The following is an 18,529-nucleotide window of genomic DNA, read 5'->3' on the forward strand; positions in this document are numbered from 1 at the left end:
GCCATCATTTCCGCCACCTCCAAACGGACCCCACCACCCAGGATATATTTCCCTCCCCTCCCCTATCGGCATTCCGTAAATACCACTCCCTCCGTGACTCCCTCGTCAGATTCACACCCCCCACCAACCCAACCTCCACTCCCGGCACCTTCCCCTGCAACCGCAGGAGGTGCAAGACTTGCGCCCTCACCTCCCTCCAAGGCCCCAAAGGAAACTTCCATATCCGCCTCAGATTCACCTGTACCTCCACACATATCATCTATTGCATCCTCTGTACCCGATGTGGCCTCCTCTATATTGGGGATACGGGCCGCCTACTTGCGGAGCGTTTCAGGGGACACCTCTGGGACACCCGGACCAACCAACCCAACCACCCTGTAGCTCAACATTTCAATTCCCCCTCCCACTCCACCAAGGATATGCAGGTCTTTGGATTCCTCCATCGTCAGACCACAGCGAAATGACGGTTGGAGGTGGAACGCCTCATCTTCCGGCTAGGAACCCTCCAACACCAAGGGATGAACTCGGATTTCACCAGTTTCCTCATTTCCCCTCCCCCCAGCCTGTCTCAGTCAAATCTATCAAATTCAGCACCGCCTCCCTAACCTGCAATCTTCTTCCCGACCTCTCCGCCCCCACCCCAATCTGTCCTATCACCCTCACCTTGACCTTTTTCCACCTATCACATTTCCGACGCCCCTCCCCCAAGTCCCTCCTCCCTACCTTTTATCTTAGCCTGCTGGACAAACTTTCCTCATTCCTGAAGAAGGGCTAATGCCCGAAACGTCGATTCTCCTGTTCCCTAGATGCTGCCTGACCTGCTGCGCTTCTCCAGCAACACATTTCCATCTCTGATCTCCAGCATCTGCAGACCTCATTTTCTATTCCTTTATAGTGTCAATGTGCAAAGATGGAAAGTTAATTGAACTCTAGCTTTTGACTTAAATAAGGTTAGATCCAAATCAGAAAACTGAAAGAACTGTCGATCCTGGAAATCAGAAACAAAAACAAAAGACAGAAATTGCTCAAAAAGTAAGACATTTGGATAAGTACTTGTATGAGAAATGTTTGGAGGGATATGGACCAAGCACAGGCAGGTGGGACTAGTTCAGTTAGGGATTATGGTTGGCATGTACTGGTTGGACCAAAAGGTCTGTTTCCACGCTAGGTGATTCTAAGACTCTAAGGTCTGGCAGCATCTGTGGAGAACAATCAGAGTTAACGTTTTGAATCCAGTGACCCTTCTTCAGAACTGGATCCAAATCAGATAGGATAAAGACAAAACAAATTTTTTTTAAGGAATAAATGAATAGAATACATGTGGGCTATACTCAGATGGATTATTAAGGTTGGACAAGTGTTTGTCACATGAGAAAATTCATGCAACTGAAGAATGGGATCTAAACAATTTAAGTACAGCCCAACACAGTATGACATGGTCAAAATGGTCAGTATAATGAGGGTATGAAGGCACTGATTTTATGGGGGTCTTCATGGCTCAAGCTAATGTAAGACTGTCAAATGTGAAAACCCTTCCTGATGTAACAAAAAGCTTCTCATTTGAGAACACAGCAATGTTTTAAAATAGTTTAGACTTGTAACAATGTAACAGAATATAGTTGCATATATTTTGAAAAACATTGGAGGTTTTGTAGCGAGTTTTATATTTATTCAGACATTCAATCAATTCATCTGAAAAGTATCATACTGTGTCTTCTATGTGTATTCTCTTACCTCAGATTTAATATTTATACTTTAAAATTTATTTCCATGTACTTTTATAAACTCTGTGTTGATGGTTTTTGCTGGAGTAGATTGTAATCGTTTTTTTTGTTAACTTGTTTTATGCACCAGAGTCATCGTACAGCACGGAAAGACACACTTCGGTCCACCTCATCCATGTCGACCAGATACTCTAAATTAATCTAGTCCCATTACCAGGATTTGGTCCATGTCCCTCTCAACTTCTCTATTCGTATACCCATCCAGATGCCTTTTAAATGTTGTAATTATACCAGCCTCCACCACTTCCTTTGGCAGCTCATTCCATACACGCACCACCCCATGTGAAAAAGTTGCCCCTTTTAAATCTTTCCCCTCTCACCCTAAACCTATGCCCTCTAGTTCGGGACTCCCCCAGCTCTATTTACCCTATTCATGCTCCTTGTGATTTTATAAACTTCTATAAGGTCACCCCTCAGCCTCCGACGCTCCAGAAAAACTGCCCCAGCCTATTCAGCCTCTCCCTGTAGCTCAAACCCTCCAACCTTGGCAATATCCTTGTAAATCTTTTCTGAACCCTTTCAAGTTTCACAACAAAGTCTTGCATTAACAAATTGTTCTTTCAATTAAAAATATTGATTAACTTTGTGATATATCAGAACATTCAGATGCATCAGTTGGACATTTACAAGTACATTAAATGACTGGGAGTTATCAATACATACTCAGGCACAAATTGTTTATTGATGCCACATTATAAGTTAGTATGTAAAAGGTTGGCAGGTTCATATAAATTTGCAGTGACAAAATGGGTGATCTTATAGTGAATGGCATATCAAAGAACAAATCAGAAGACTGTTGGAAGTGATGTCACTAAGATGACAATTACTTTTAAAGAAACATATTTGGAATTGAGTGTGTAATGTTTAAGGAACCTGCCTCTGATCATGGGCTGTTCATGCAATGGCAAATCAATTATCAAGATGACTCTGATTATGCACAGGGGATAGTGGATGACAAGAGTGATTTTTAAAGGTTCAGCACACCAAAGAAGTAAGTGAGAAGGAGAACTTCAATTAACAGGATAGAACAAGAAGGCTGCACCCATCAACCTTGTGTCCCCAAGTGGATTATTGAAGAAAAAACAGCTTTTAAGTACCATTTTATTTGTACTTATTTTGACAGACAATAATTTCTTGGAAACCCGTGAAAACACACTCTTCTCTGGAATGGGTATTTTAACTAATCAGGACTAGAAATCTTTAAATTGGCTCTCTCATCTGAATCTATAATTGTAATCAACGTGGGTATTACAATTAAAGGTAAAATGTTTCTTGTAACAGAGGGTTTTTAAACTTTGGAATTCCCTATCACAAACAGCAATGGAAAGTAGATCTTGATCAATATTCAGTCCAACCTGTAGGACTGCATGGCCAACTGCCTGCACACACCGATCAACACTGTTCCCATGCATTCACTTTCAATTTTTCTGGCCGCTGCCATGCACACACCTTGGAGGTCTGCATAATGGCTGAAGAAATTAGAGGGCATGTAGATTTTGAACATACTTCAAGTTCTAGTTACACAGATTTTTAATCTGAGTGAATAAAAGGTAGATGGAAGGTAGGAAAACTAAGTTAAGAACAAAATCTGACTAAATAGGAGATTATTGAATGACAGAACAGGCCTAAGCAGCCAAATGACTTGCTCCTGTTTGTTTTTTTTAATATTTTATTTTATGTTCCTAGTTACATCCAAGTTCCTGCTTATAGATCATGTCATATGCTTCACTTCATTATTCCCAGGAATCCCAACATATAATATTGGAGATGTTATTAACATCCTGCTGGAGGCCTGGTGCCATGGAAAGCTAAAGTAAACATTGGTTGGGTCACAGGGTATTGCAAGGCATCATTTTGCTCTAGCCATGTATGTTCAACCTGAAATTACTGACTTCAACTCATCTTCTGTGGATTCTGCAGAACTTCACAGCGAGAGTCACAACAATGACTTTCAATTGACTCTATGTGTGCTATTGATGTGTTGCAATCTAAATATCGTGGATTACAGAGCCTGAAAATATGTGAACACTGTAGCTTAGGAGGTCTGTATAGCTGAAAAGAATCAAATGAAAAAAGTATCTTAAATAAAAATTTCCAAGTGGTATCATACCTTACTGAAGAAAATATCCACAGGAAATGTCCGGCCTGGAATATGAAAAACAGGAACATTCCCAAAAAATGCTGCAAACTTGCCTGCATCCATGGTTGCCGAAGTAACAATTAGCTTTAGGTCGGCACGACGAGCTACAACCTAGAAAAAAATTGAATGCCAGTTGAACAAATATAAAACTTAATTACAATTCATCTTGTGTATTATTAGCAAAGTATTTAGTTAGTTTCACTGGAAAAGTGGAAAATGACGAAGTTGTTTCATAATGATTAAACCAAAACATCTGGTTATGCAGATACCTATGCACCTAATTATACCTTTGTAAAATACTGCACAAGTGGCTGGCAGGATATATGTTGCACAGATTCACCTCACAATAATTTCTAAGTCTGAGCAGAAATAATCCTATGAAAAGATAGTGAAAGAAATACACGTTTGGCCACCTCACATCATTTTTGTACCCCAGGTTGCCATTCTGGAAAAACTTCTGTGCCATGTTGGAATGGAAATTACATTTCATATAAATATGCTGCTGGGGTGGAAAAATTGATGTAAGATACGAAAATTCTTGAACAAAACTGTGCAAAATATCTTGAGGGTTTTTTCCTTAAAATTGCAGCTTTAATGTCTTGGCTGCATACACACCTCTCGAAGTAAGCCAAACAGTACATCGGTGTTTAGTGATCGTTCATGGGCTTCATCCATAATGACAGCACTATAATGGTCCAAGTCTGCTTCTCTAAGGGATTCCCGCAGTAGAATACCATCTGTCATGTATTTAATGACAGTTTGTTCAGAAGTACAATCTTCAAAGCGAATAGCATAACCAACCTAGAAAAGAAAGAACATGAAATTTGCATTTTTATAATAACAATTGACAATATGAAACCTCAAAAGAAACATTTCGCAAGGTTCTCATTAGTTAAACTGAAGGCATTTTACAAGTTCAGGACATTTTAAATTTGTCTAAATTGACTCAATCTCCCTTGATAAAATTCATGGTAAGGAAACTTGCATTGAACAAAGATATAAAAGTGTAGAATTGTTTATACTATTCATTATCTTTCTTCAACAAAAAAAAAAGGAACAGCAGAAAACATGAGATAAGGGATAACTCCAACAATTTCAGAATTTAAACCCACTGCTACATGAACCCCCAAAATACCACCAGGCAAAACATTTTACAGATAAAGATACTGAGCAATTAATAGTACTGACAATGAACTAAAATACAGCACATACATATAGTCTTAGGATTTTTAACAATTGACATTATCTCAACTCATCCAAACAGAAAAGCCCTTCTAGCCAAATAACAGTAATTTGATGTATTACAAATCTTTCAGTTAAGAATAATCTTGCTCTTCTTTCAACTAGATAAAATTTGCATTTATTTGCAGTTTTAACTTTAAAAAGTTAATACATAATTCAATGATTTGGATAATCCATAAGACCATAAGACATAGGAGTGGAAGTAAAGCCATTCGGCCCATCGAGTCCACTCCGCCATTTAATCCCTGTTAGTATCTACTCATCCCTCTGTGTGAACAGTTATTTGAGGTTACTTTATTCATCAAGAATACAGTCTATGTCCAAATAGTTTGAAATTACAGCATTCAAGTGGTGTACTTTCATCCAATTTTCATTTGGTCAGTTCTTTAGTATCAGCCAATTTGGAAGTAAAATATAAATCAAACAGTGATGAGATTGAAGAATCGGAAATAATCTGTGAAGTGAAGCAAACATTTAAAGCTAAGTGTCAAAATTTGATGATAAACCTATCTGGTTTCCACTGACTCTAAAACTACAAGATATAGAAGCAGAAATAGGTCATTCAGTCCACTGAGTCTGATCCACCATTCAATAAGATCACGGCTGATCTGGTAATACTCAATTTCACTTGCCTGCCTTTTTCCCCATTCCCTGACTGATTATAAATCAGTCTATCTCAGCCTTAAATATACTTAATGACCCAGCCTAAACAGTTCTCTGCAGTAAAGAATTCCACAAGTTTACTACTCTCAGAAGAAATTCCTCCTCTGTCTTAATTCTGAGATTACACAGATTTATCCATGTAGTCAGCAAGTTGAACTTCTATACACACAAACTCATTTGTTGCCCACAGACACCAATACAGATTACGAGGCTCAATATGGTTAAATTGGTAGTGCGGACATCTGAGTCAGAAAGTTCATGTCCCAATTGATGACTTGAGCACACAATTTAGGCTCCAGTGAAAGGAGGGAATTTTTAGACTGAGGGGATTCTGCCTATAGAGGTGAAAATAAAAGATTCCACGGCACTATTTTGCAGAGATTTCTAGCTGTCCTGTCCAAATTCATTCCTCAACCAAAACCACAAACTAGATAAATTTGTCATTTATCTCAGTGCAGTTTGACAAACCTTGCTGGATGTAAACTGACTATCACATTTGCTGACAGCAGTAACTACACTTCAAAGAAATAAAGATAGGAGATTCCATTCATCTTGTCACTTTCATTTCCTCAGAATACTCCAAAGTATTTCTGAAATAGGATAGGAAATTTTACATCTGCTTGAGAAGGTAAACTATGCTTCAGGTTAACAATATACTTCTCTGTATTGCAGTGAAGTATCAGACCAGATTAATATTTAAAGGCTCTGCAGTGAGGCTTCAACATGCAATATTCAGTTCAATTTGATTTAATTTACTATTGCCACATACACCGAGATACATTTAAAAGTATTGTTTTGCATGCTAACCAGCTAAATCATATCTTACATAAGTTCTGACATATAGGTGAAAACACGATGACTGAGACAAAGCTGATACTTAAAACACTTGCTGGTTTTAAAATATTTGGGACCTCCCAAAGACAACATATGCTAGATAAATGAATTACTTCATTCTTTGAGCACAGAAAGCATGCCGACCTACTGGAAGCAGGGATGTAAGCAGCTAAGAGACAAGGAGGGCAGACAAAAATTAACTGAAAATAAACACGCACACTGGCATTATTTGCAGATGATGGTCCACTATTTGATTGCTTTTTTATGGCTGCTGTTAAAGGAGATGGGCACAAAAGTGGTAATCCTTGCCTCCCCTCATCACCATTTTCAAATGTCAACATTGCTGTGAACCTGCGAGAGCATCAAAATAATCTTGGTGTCACAACTAACTGGTATAATTACTAACTACGTCACCCTATGCTGCAAAACAAGTGTCCAAGCAGTAGATGGCACTGTTCTGAATTTGACTCTGATGATCTAGACTGCAAGGTTATTGCTACACGAATGAAACATTACCTACGTACGGTGACATCTTAGCAGATATACTCAACGTGGGAGCTGTTGACTGATTTGAAACACATTGCTTCATGCAGTACTATTAAATGCATGACATGCTATGATTGGGATGTTTCTGAGCATTTACTGCATTGTGGCCTGTTACTTACCATTGGTATTTTAGGTGAGGTGGTTTTCCTATCCAATTACCTATCAGTCAAAGTGAGGTATGTGCACCTCAGATTGTAAACTCAGGTGAGGAGCTCCAGTGTATGGATTCTCACCAGCTGTAGTGATACGGCTGTAGAATCCTATTACAGTTTCGTAGCTCATGGAAAGATCCCACTAAATCCAAGTCTAAGCAAGAAAAAAAAAGTGTAGAAAGTGCTTCATAGCTGCCTACCTACAACTGTGCTCTCTAACTGAAGTTATCACCAGTTCAGAGATGTTGTCAGGTTTCCTGTCCCAGGAATGCTATTATGCACAAAGTAAGCAGGGAACCTCCCAATTTCCAAATGGATTTATCTGATCAAACTCAGTCACAAAATCTACACGTCTGCTGTGCAACATGTTTCGCTAATGTCATGTCCAATTTATGGAGACAAACCATCTTTCTGAATAATTTTGCCATTTTTTTATAGCACGTAACTTCTGGACATAAACCTTACTGCAGAAGAAATTTTACTATTCTTTAGTGTAAAACCACAAATCACTTAAATATTTTGCACTGATTTGAAGCTAGATGCATCAAATCCATCCTTGAGCGTTTTAATGTTGCTGCCTCACTTCTTGTGGAAAATACATGACTATCCTGAAAGGGCTTTGTACAGAAATGAGTTTTAATTATTTGAGAATGTGAAAATAGTTCCCAGCTGTACTGTTAATGATTTTCAAAGAATGAGGTAATAGGTAATAGAGTAATAGAAGCTTAAATAAGTACAAAGACTGATCCGGAACACAAAATGGATGAAATGACTTCAAGATATGAAATTTTAAACTGGTGCATGGAAATATATTGAGCGCATTACAAGGAAATGTTGCTTCATTGTTCTGATTTCCATAAAATATATAAAATTTATAATCTTTCCCAAGTCACTTTTCCCAAATTATTGTTTGATGATATATAAATGTAAAAGGGTTTTAAAATAAACGTAAACCCAATAATATCAATGGCCAACAACTGCAGGGCTTTGTCCATTGCAAACCCTGGGTTCTGTGAGTTCACCATTTTTAAAAATAACTCAACTTAAAACAAAAGTTAAACCTAATTCAGAATCCAATTAATATATCGTTTCATAATAGATACTGTAAAAAATGGATAAAGAAAGTTAGTGTTGTGTACCCCTACTGAGCGTAAGTAATTGAACTTACAATTGCACCAAAAACTTGATCATTACTATTACCTCTTCTCCAAGATTCACATTCATCTCTTCACTAACGCGTTTTGCCACAGACATAGCTGCCACACGTCTGGGCTGAGTACATCCAATCATGCCATAGTTTGAATAACCATCTTCACTAAGATACTGCGTTAGTTGAGTGGTCTTTCCACTACCAGTCTCTCCAACAACAATGACTACATTGTTATCACTGTACAGAATGAAGAAGAAAAAGGGATTATTTATGTGAAGCCTATCTTTTTGCATCTACTCCAACAGATACAAAATATTTTCCTTTGATGTCCTTAAAGCCATGCCAAAGATACAGTCTAACTAGACAGAAAAATCTAATGACTTTTACTTCATTAACAAAAATAATACCACCATCACCTCCTAGCTCCTGCCCAAGTAATACACCACCCAAACATGGAGATATATTGCAGTTTATTCATCATCGTTAGGTCAAAATCACAGAATTCCCTAGCCAACAGTACTGTCCTGGTACCATCACATTATGAACTGCAGAAGTTCAAGAAACCAATTCAGCACCTTCTCAAGGGCAGCTGAATTGGACAGTAAATGCTAGACTTGTCAGTGATGCCAATGTCCTGAGATTCTTTAAATAAAGAAAACCTGGCAAGATCCAGTGGCCCAGGAGTCTGGTGAAAGAAACACACAAGTCAATACCACAGCTGCAATGTGAGCAATGTGGCCATTAGGATTTGATGGCTGAGCCAGCATTTATTATTCATCCCTAGTTATCCTTGAGATGGTGCTGTGAGCTGCAGTTCATTTGGTGTAGGTAGACTCACAATGCTATTAGAGAGGGAGTTTCTGGATTCTGACCGAGCAACACTGAAAGAATATATTTCCAACTCAAGATGATGTGTGCCTTGGAAGGAAAATTCCAAATGATGATGTATATGCTGCCCTTGTCCTTCTAGGTGGTAGTGGCCGTGGTTTTCAAAGGCGCTGTCTAAGAAATTGAGATGAATTTTTGCAATGCATCTTGTAGATGGTATACACCACTCCTATTAAACATTGGTGGTGGAGACAGTAAATGCCGATAACATGCTTCCTTGACCTGGATGACATCAAGCTTGAGTAGTGATGGAGGTACATTCATCCAGACAATTGGACAGTGCTCCTTCACACTTGTGACTTGTAAATAGTGGAGAAACTTGACTTTACAGCAAGCTTCTCCAAAGTGAGTTTTGGTCAGGCACCTGTGGTTGTGTTGGCTGACCTTGCACGAACTGGCTCAGCGCCACTCCACTTATTCCAAAATATACAGATTTACAGACACCAGCAGAGAGTATTTGTTTTCAAACTTTTACTTTTAGAAATAATCAAAGCAAATTCTTCTGTGTGCCATTACATTGACAAGCAACATCTATGGCAAAGTGGTTTTTCCAAATGTTAGAAAGTGATGAATCATGACTGACAGGAGTCTGAGGTGCAGTAGTTAGTTGAAGGTAAGTTCATAGAATCATAAGAGTGCAGAAGAGACTCTTCAATCTATTGAGTCTGCACCAATATGTGAGAAAAATCTGACATGTAACCTAATACCGTTTAACAGTATTTGGTCCACATCCTTGAATATTATAATGTGCCAAGTACTCATCCAGGTACTTTTTAAAAGGATGTGAAGCAATTTCCTTCTACCACTCATTCTGACTGTCATGAGATTCTGGGTAAAAAAGGTTTTTCTCACAGCCTCCTAAATCTCTTGGCCCTCACCTTGAACCTGTGTTCTCTCGTAACTGACCCTTCAAATAAAGGGAACAGCTGGTTCTTATCCACTCTGTCCATGCCCTTCATAATCTTGTACACCTCAATCAGATCATCCCTCAGTCTTCGCTGCTTCAACAAAAACAACCCAAGCCTCTGCAACCTTTTCTCATAACTTAAATTTTTCATTCCATGCACTATTCTGGTAAATCTCCTCTGCACTCTCCCAATGTAACCATATCCTTCCTGTAATATCGCGACCAGAACTACAAGCAATACTCCAGCTGTGGTCTCATCAAAGTTCTATACAACTCCAACATGATTTCTCTGTTTTTGTAATCTATGGCCTCTACTGATAAAGGCTGGGATTCCATTTGCCTTTTTCACCACCCTAACATGTACTTCTGCTTCAGAATTTATGGACAAACACTCTAAGGTCCAGTTGTTCCACAGAACTCCTTAGAGTCTTACCATTCATTGAATACTTCCTTGTCAAACTACTCCTTCCAAAGTGTGTCACCTCACACCTCACTTAAATTCCATCTGCCGCTTTTCTGCTGTTTTGACCATTCCGTTTTGTATCTTCAAACTCAAACTCATTGTTAATATCTGACCAATCTTTTTGTAATCCACAAATCTACCTGCCCAAATCTCACACCACCATCTATGTCATTTATATAATAGGGTACCCAACACAGATCCTTGTGGTATGCCACTTGACACTGTCTTCCAGTCTCTAATGCAGCTTTCTATCATCACTCTCAGTCTCCTACACTGAACCAATTTTGAATCCACTCTATCACATTACCCTGTATCCCATATACATTTGTCTTCTTGATAAGTCTCCTATGTGGGTACTAGTCAAAGGTTTTGCTGAAATTCATACAAACTACATCAACTGCACTATCCTCAGCTACGTACCTAGTCACCTCCTCAAAAAATTCAATCAAATTTGTTGGGCATGCCTTCTGTGCCCGAAACGTCGAATCTTCTGTTCCCTAGATGCTGCCTGACCTGCTGTGCTGTTCCAGCAATAAAGTTTCAGCTTCCCTCTGATGAAACCATTGCTGACTATCCCTAATCAAGCTGGACTTAGATGCTCTCCTACACAATTTTCTCCAATATTTTCCCTACCAGTAACCTCTGGCTTATCTCTACAACCCTTCTTAAATATCAGAACCACATTAGCTATTCTCCAGTCCTCGAGCATCACCCTTGTGGCCAGAAAGGAATTAACATTTTGGGTCAGTGCCCCTGCAAATTCCTCCCTTGCTTGCCATAGCAGCCTGGGACACAATTCATCCATACCTGGAGATTTGTCCACTTTTAAATCTGCCAACACCTCCAATACCTTGTCTTTCCCTAGTTATGATATCTCACTGAATGTGTCCAGCCAGAGGTGGCAACCCTATTCACAATCATTTTATTCATAATAGCTCACCGTGGCAAAAAAAACTGGTACCTCAGCGAGCCATAACCAGTACTAATGAGCTATTTAACCATGAAATTACTACTCACCGTATTATATTGAGTAACTGCTCTCGAATAGCAAATATAGGTAGGTATTGTCTTTGTTCAAGAATAGATTTCTTCTTTGCAAATTCACTGCTTGCCACATTCTTGTCCTTCATATGGTCAGCAAACTTCTGATCAATTCTACACATTAACAAAATTAGAAAATATATTTCAGCGAGATTAATATTGCATTTGTTATCAGATGACTGTTTGTCTGTAACAAGAACACAATTGTACTACTCTATACCTGTACACTTCCTCCAATTATAATACAGACAACATACAGCATTTAAGATGTTATCTACTGAAGACTAGTGGAGGCAATAAATGTCCAGCATGGACCTTTTTTGTTAATTTTTAAATTTAATTTGCATGCATGAAGGAGGAAGAGAGAAACCAGTTAAGTGGTGAGCAGAGTTTATTATATTACTGTTGTTTTACTTGTGGCACCTGATTGAAACAGAGGTCAGATTACTTCTTTGGTTTGACCGTCAAAAATGTTACAAAAGAAAGTTGACTGGGCAGTCATAACACAGTTCCCAACTAATAAGACAGCCAGATTGTAAAATGAAAGCATTAAAGTGCTTACTTGACACACTTACCAATCAATATTTAATTCTTTACAATATCAGCATTTTTTATTTGCTGTTTGACCAGTTGGTGATCTTTCACCTCAAATGTTTGAAATATTTTAATAAATTTTAAATGCTAGATAAACAGAAGTGATTACTGTTGTTTGACAAAGGAGACAGAATTAACCAATTTTGAAACCAATAGTAAGATACATACCTGTAATCCACTTTCCCATCTTCTCCTACATCTTTATCCTTCTCTTCTACCTGTTTTATGCCCATAATGTCTCCGAGTTTGGTCCCAGCCAGTTCCCAATGTTTATGCTGAGCCTATCAGAGAAACATTAGTGATTAAAAATTATGTGAATAAGAACTCATAGGCTGGGATTTAGTGCTCTGCGCACTAACTGTAGAGGCTAGGAACTGCAGGGCCTCCATTAGTGGCAAAGGTCAGCAGGAAAAGGCATTTAGGTGCTGTCCAAGCTTCTTGTCTAATCAAAAGGTTCAGCAATAAATGCTCAACCTATTCAAAATTGCCAAACAATCAAGGGCCAGTAGACCTAGGCAGCTGGAAAGTGTCATGGAGGCCCAGGCTGCACAACAATGACAGGTGGCCTAAGTCTTCAGGCTGACATCACAGGATGTCAGAGTCCCTCCCAAAACCCAAACTGGTTGTCAGGTTGCCTTGGTTTCCCCATCAGTGAAGTAGCCATGTTTCCCACCTTCCTGGAATGTAAGTAATCAAGTTAGTGGCAGGTTAAATCTGTTAAGTGAGAAGGGAGCAAGTATCCTTCCAGGGCCAGCTACCCAATTATTTGCCCTTCTTGCCAACATCACGCTTAACACAGCAAATTCTTCATTAACTGACACCTATGGGAGTGGGTGTATGCTGATTGATCAAATACTCCAGTTGATCAGAGGGTCCACATAATCAAAGTAAAAACACACAATAATAGAAATGTAATGCGGGACATATACACATCAGTGCTACACTTTACTTACATAATAAATCACTTAAATAAAAATTCAACTTTACCTTAAATTAAACTTAATAGCAGAGTGTCCTCTCCCTCACACTTGACTACTCACACATTGCGGAGATTGCAATAGAATATAGTAAACTTCTGGTATTTCAGGTATATAACTTTTGCCAGTTTATCAAAAGTGCTGGTTCATAAGATGCTAGTTAAAACAAAGTCCATTGTACTAAGGACATAAAGTGAGCTTTTGTTCATCTCAGTTTTTTTGGCATTAAATGGGTTAAGCAGATCCTGTGCTTTATTTCACTCAATTGAATACATGTATAATTTAGTTCGCAAGTGAACAATACAACATTCTCTTCATCCCAAATTCAACAAATCACATGCTTTCTGGAAGTCCACACAGAACATTCAGAAGCACTTGAGACTGCCTCAAAAATTCAAATAAATTATTGAGACATGACATAATTCCATGCACGTTCTTGCCTAAATACTGAGTGACTAATCTCTTTTGACAGAAGTCATAACCTCCACAAAATTGATGTAAATCAGATATGCTTGGAAAAGCCTGGCTTCTTTCTTCTTTTAATATTGGTGCAAGCTAATCATTTCAGCCCCAGGACATCCCTGCAGGTGTTCCTCACGGTCTTGTTGAAGGCCTAACAATTTTCAGCTGCTTCATCAAAAATTTTCCCTCCATCAGAGGTCAAAAGTGGGGATGTTTGCTGATGATTGCAGTCCTTAAATACTGAAGTAGCCTCTGCCTACATTTAACAAGACCTGGGCAACATTCAGGTTTGGGCTGTAAGTGGTAACTAATAATCAGGGCACACAAGTATCAGGCAGTAACCATCTCCAACAAGAGGGATTTTAATCATTCCCTCCACATTCAACAGCAGTAACCTGGCTGTTACCACTGACCAGACATTTAACTGGACCAGCCACACAAATATAGTGGATACAAGAGACTGAGAGTTGTGCATTTGTAACTCACTTCCGGCTCCCCAGAGCCTATCCAAAACTGCAAGGTAAAAGTACACGGTAAAGTCGCCACTTGCCTAGAATAGTGCAACTCAAACAACCCTCAGAACGCTGGCTACTATTCAAGACAAAGCAACTCTGGTAGACTGGTATCTAATTCATCACCATAAACACTTACTCTATTCCTTAAACATTTACTCAATCTATTAACAACACACATTAGCAGCAGTGTGTGCTAATTCAAGGTGCACTGCAGCAACTCACCAAGGCTTCTGCAACACCACCTTCCAAAGCTATAATCTCTGCCATCTGGAAGAATGAACACAGCAGATTCATGGAAACACCACTATCTGCAAGTTTCCTGCCAAGCCACAGGCAGCCTTGACAAAGAATTATATTGTCACTCCTTCACGGTTACTGAGTTAAAAATCTGGACTTCTTTCCGAATAGCATTGAGGAGCTGACTAAACCACATGAATTACGCCTGTTCAGGAAGATGGCTCACCACAAACTTTTTAAGTCCAATGAAGGACATGGAATTCATAAGGATCTTATGTTTGATGCTCACATCCTCTGAGTAAATTTTAAAAAACCATCATTCTATGTACCATATTTAACATATTCCATGAACAGTGTGGCAAGAAAAATTATTTTAGACTTCTATTTCTTTGTGCATTCAATTATTTTATTGCCAATCAGCTTCAACCTTTCCTAACAAGGTATTTTTCCCCAACAAAATAAAATTGACATTGGATAGCTCAAATACAGATATTTATCCCTCTTACATGACAATACACAACACAACAAAAGCAACTGGTCAGAACCAATCACTATTCAATCAAATTAATAAGTAAAGTGAGTCCTCAGAACAATCAACTGCAGTTTACAAAAGAAATAGTGCTTCTTCAATAAGAATTTATAACACTTTTTATGGGATATTTTTCATTTAATAAAATAATCATTTGAGGTTATTTACAATGTAAACATGTATGTTGTTACATTGATTGATTTCAGTACACCATTAAAAGATTTGGTCATATTTTACAAGCTTTTCAGTTGGCACTTCATAGATTTTTGCTCTTTTTAACTTTTCAAAAAAAGGTTTCAAAACTTAGACCAGTGGAAACTTATTCATTCAAGTTGACGGATCAGTTAATTCTTAATATTTGGCTTGTACTCAGATTTCACATCTTGGAGGCTTTGTCTCATCTTATGTTGAATTCTTTACGCAACCAATAATCACTATCCACAAGGACAGAGAAGCAGACACAAGGGAATACCACCACTTCCAAATCCTTCTATTTCCCCCACACCCCCATCCCCAAAGTCATTCAAATCTCAAATTGGAACTATAGTCCTGCTCCTTCACCATCAAATCCTTGCTCCCAGCATTGTAAGTGCAACTGCACCAAATAGACTGCAGCAGTTCAAGAAGGCAACTCTCCATTACCTTCTCAAGGGCAATTAGTGATGCACGCTAATTGGTGGCCCGGTCAGTGAAACCCATATCACGCGAACGAATTTTATTAAAAATTAATTTAAAATATTAGGATTGCTTTCCCCATCATTTACCTTCTTACGTTCTTTTTGCTCACGGTGTTTGCGAACTAGTTGGCTTCCTTTTCGGGAGATTATTGCCATATCCGATGTGGCATCTTTCACAGGAATTACTGGCTCAGGCTGTCAGCACAAAAGTTAAACATTAAAAATTGAATAATATACAGAATTATACAATAAAGTCACTTATTTATGTGCCCAAAATGTCATCCAGTATGCCCCAAACCCTTGTCCTTACCCATAGTCAACATTTGTTTCCCCTTCAAGTACATTATCGATTCCTTTGCAAGTTTTTATTAAATCCATTTCTAGCAACATAGGAGGCACTACATTCCAAATTATGATAACATGCGTTCTTAAAGAAATTGTCCTCTGGTTCTTTTGCAGATCACTTTAAAACTTTATCTTCTACTTAACAACCATTTGCCATAGGAAATAGTTTTGATTCCATCAAAATCCTTTTTGATGTTATTTTAAGGGGAGCAACACCAGCATTGCAATTTGTACATATTGAATTTCACATTCTCCAGTACCACTCTGTCATATCTCCGCTACACCATTCTTAAAGTGAAGTGCCCAGAATTGGATGCATTACTCCAGCTGCGGCCAAACCAGTAATATAAAAGGTTTTAACACATCTCCTCGCTTGCTTTTGTTTATAAAGCTGCAGATCTCATTTGCTTTTTACCAGCCTTTTCAACTTGTAGGTACACTCTCAGGCCTCTCCATCCCTGCATCCTCATTAAAACTGCACCATGGCATCTAATATTAGTGTTATTTCCAGTGTATGGTCCAACCAAGAAAAATCAAAACTGATGATCACTTCACAGTCTGACATGTTTGACTATTTGTTCATTTCATTTAAAAGCATTCCAAAAAACAATTAGTTTCAAGTCAACCTACCTGTTTTGTAAACACAATTCGTCCATCCAAGAATGGTGGAACTAAGTTGTGCACCAATAAGTGAACTCGAGTTGCATTGTCCTCTTCAAAATCTTCAACAACTTCCAGACGCTGAACCACACCACTGGTTAGCATTCGATTAGTTTCCCATCGCTCATTATCCTACAAACCAATAATTTAACAAGCATAATCAACTATTTCTTGAAAGTACTAACAACCAAGAATATTTTCCAAAGCTGAACTGGTAAAGGTGCAAATGACATTGTGGAAAATTGCTCAAGTCTGTCCTGTACATAAAAAGCAAGACAAATCCAACCGAGCCACTTACTGCCCAACCAGTCCACTCTCAATCATTAGCAAAGTGGTGGAAGGTATCATCAATAGTATTACCTGCTCACTGACACCCAGTTTGGACTCACCAAGGCCACTGAGCTCCGGACCTCATTACAGCTTTGGTTCAAACATGGAAAAAAGAGCTGAATTCCAGAGGTAGGGTGACTATAACAGTCCTTGACATTAAGGCCACATTTTTTTTAATAGATATTTTTATTAGAAATTTAACATTTTTACAAATTTACAAAAATAAACAAAACTCTCAAATATAAACATTGATATACAATTAAATCAAATATACAATAGCCAAAATTTAACAAAAGAAGAAAGAAAAAAAAATACCGAAAAAGAAAAAAAAACTCAACTACCTACTAATCTAACCTATAACTAACCAGAGTGTATATTTAAGTCTTTTACATGCTCGGAATGTGTTATCATCAGATGTAATAAAACCCGTATTCGTACGGGATTCCTCTCCTAAGGGGCCCCGGACCAGCCAGGTTTGTAATCTCAATTAAATAAAAGCCCTTGTTAGGATAGCCGAGATATCTGTATTTATATAATTCAAAAAGGGCTGCCATATTTTATAAAATAATTCGGTCTTTCCCCGAGGGGCCGCGGACCAGCCAGGTTTGTAGTCTCTATTAAATAAAAGCCCTTGTTAGGATAGCCGAGATATCTGTATTTATATAATTCAAAAAGGGCTGCCATATTTTATAAAATAATTCGGTCTTTCGGTGCACCATATTTGTAAGGAAGTCAAGGGGAATACATTCCATAATTAATCTGTGCCAATGTGAAAGTCCAGGAGGGCCCTCAGCCACCCAGTTCACCAAAATATTTTTCCTTGCACAGAAAGAAAGAATAGAAAATAGTCTCTTCCCGTACATGTCCAGGGAGGGAAAGTTCGAAAAGCCCAAGAGGAGAGATACGGGGTCCACTTGTATTTCCGTTCCTAAAATTTCTGTCAGGGTACTTGCTACTTTAGTCCAATATCCACGGATCTTATGACAGGTCCATAAGCAATGTACAAGAGTGCCCACCTCTATTTTGCATTTAGGACACATTGGAGATGCTCCTGCCTTAAATTTTGCCAATCGAACCGGTGCTATATGGGCCCTATGAAGTACCTTCAGCTGGATAGCCTGGGTTCTGTTACAAATAGTAATTCTTCTAGCATTTTCCCAGATATCATCCCACGTTTCTGTGGAGATTTCTAGTCCCAGATCCTGATCCCATATTTTAAGCAGATTATCCATATCTCCCGATACTTCATCATGTAATAAATGATAAATATTACTGACGGAAGATACCCCCACTGGTCGTAGGACACTACATTCTCTATCGGATTTATAAAGACTATCTAATAACATAGTCTTCTTCTGTATATAATCTCGAATTTGGAAGTATCAAAAGAGGT

At 38.4% G+C, this 18,529-nt stretch overlaps 1 protein-coding gene across 1 annotated transcript in view; it reads right to left on the minus strand.

Moving 5' to 3' along the window:
* dhx38 (DEAH (Asp-Glu-Ala-His) box polypeptide 38) overlaps positions 1-18,529 on the minus strand; it is a 142,066-nt gene that overhangs the window by 85,031 nt on the left and 38,506 nt on the right. The window contains exons 9-15 of the mRNA XM_043706699.1: positions 16,777-16,938; positions 15,889-15,996; positions 12,573-12,685; positions 11,787-11,924; positions 8,562-8,748; positions 4,540-4,725; positions 3,895-4,035 (exon numbers count right to left, since the gene is read on the minus strand). Of these exons, the coding sequence (XP_043562634.1) occupies positions 3,895-4,035; positions 4,540-4,725; positions 8,562-8,748; positions 11,787-11,924; positions 12,573-12,685; positions 15,889-15,996; positions 16,777-16,938 (1,035 nt within the window). The remainder of the gene's footprint in view (positions 1-3,894; positions 4,036-4,539; positions 4,726-8,561; positions 8,749-11,786; positions 11,925-12,572; positions 12,686-15,888; positions 15,997-16,776; positions 16,939-18,529) is intronic.

The sequence above is a fragment of the Chiloscyllium plagiosum genome, chromosome 17 (assembly GCF_004010195.1).
Source record: "Chiloscyllium plagiosum isolate BGI_BamShark_2017 chromosome 17, ASM401019v2, whole genome shotgun sequence".
In the NCBI taxonomy this organism is placed as follows: Eukaryota; Metazoa; Chordata; class Chondrichthyes; order Orectolobiformes; family Hemiscylliidae; genus Chiloscyllium; species Chiloscyllium plagiosum.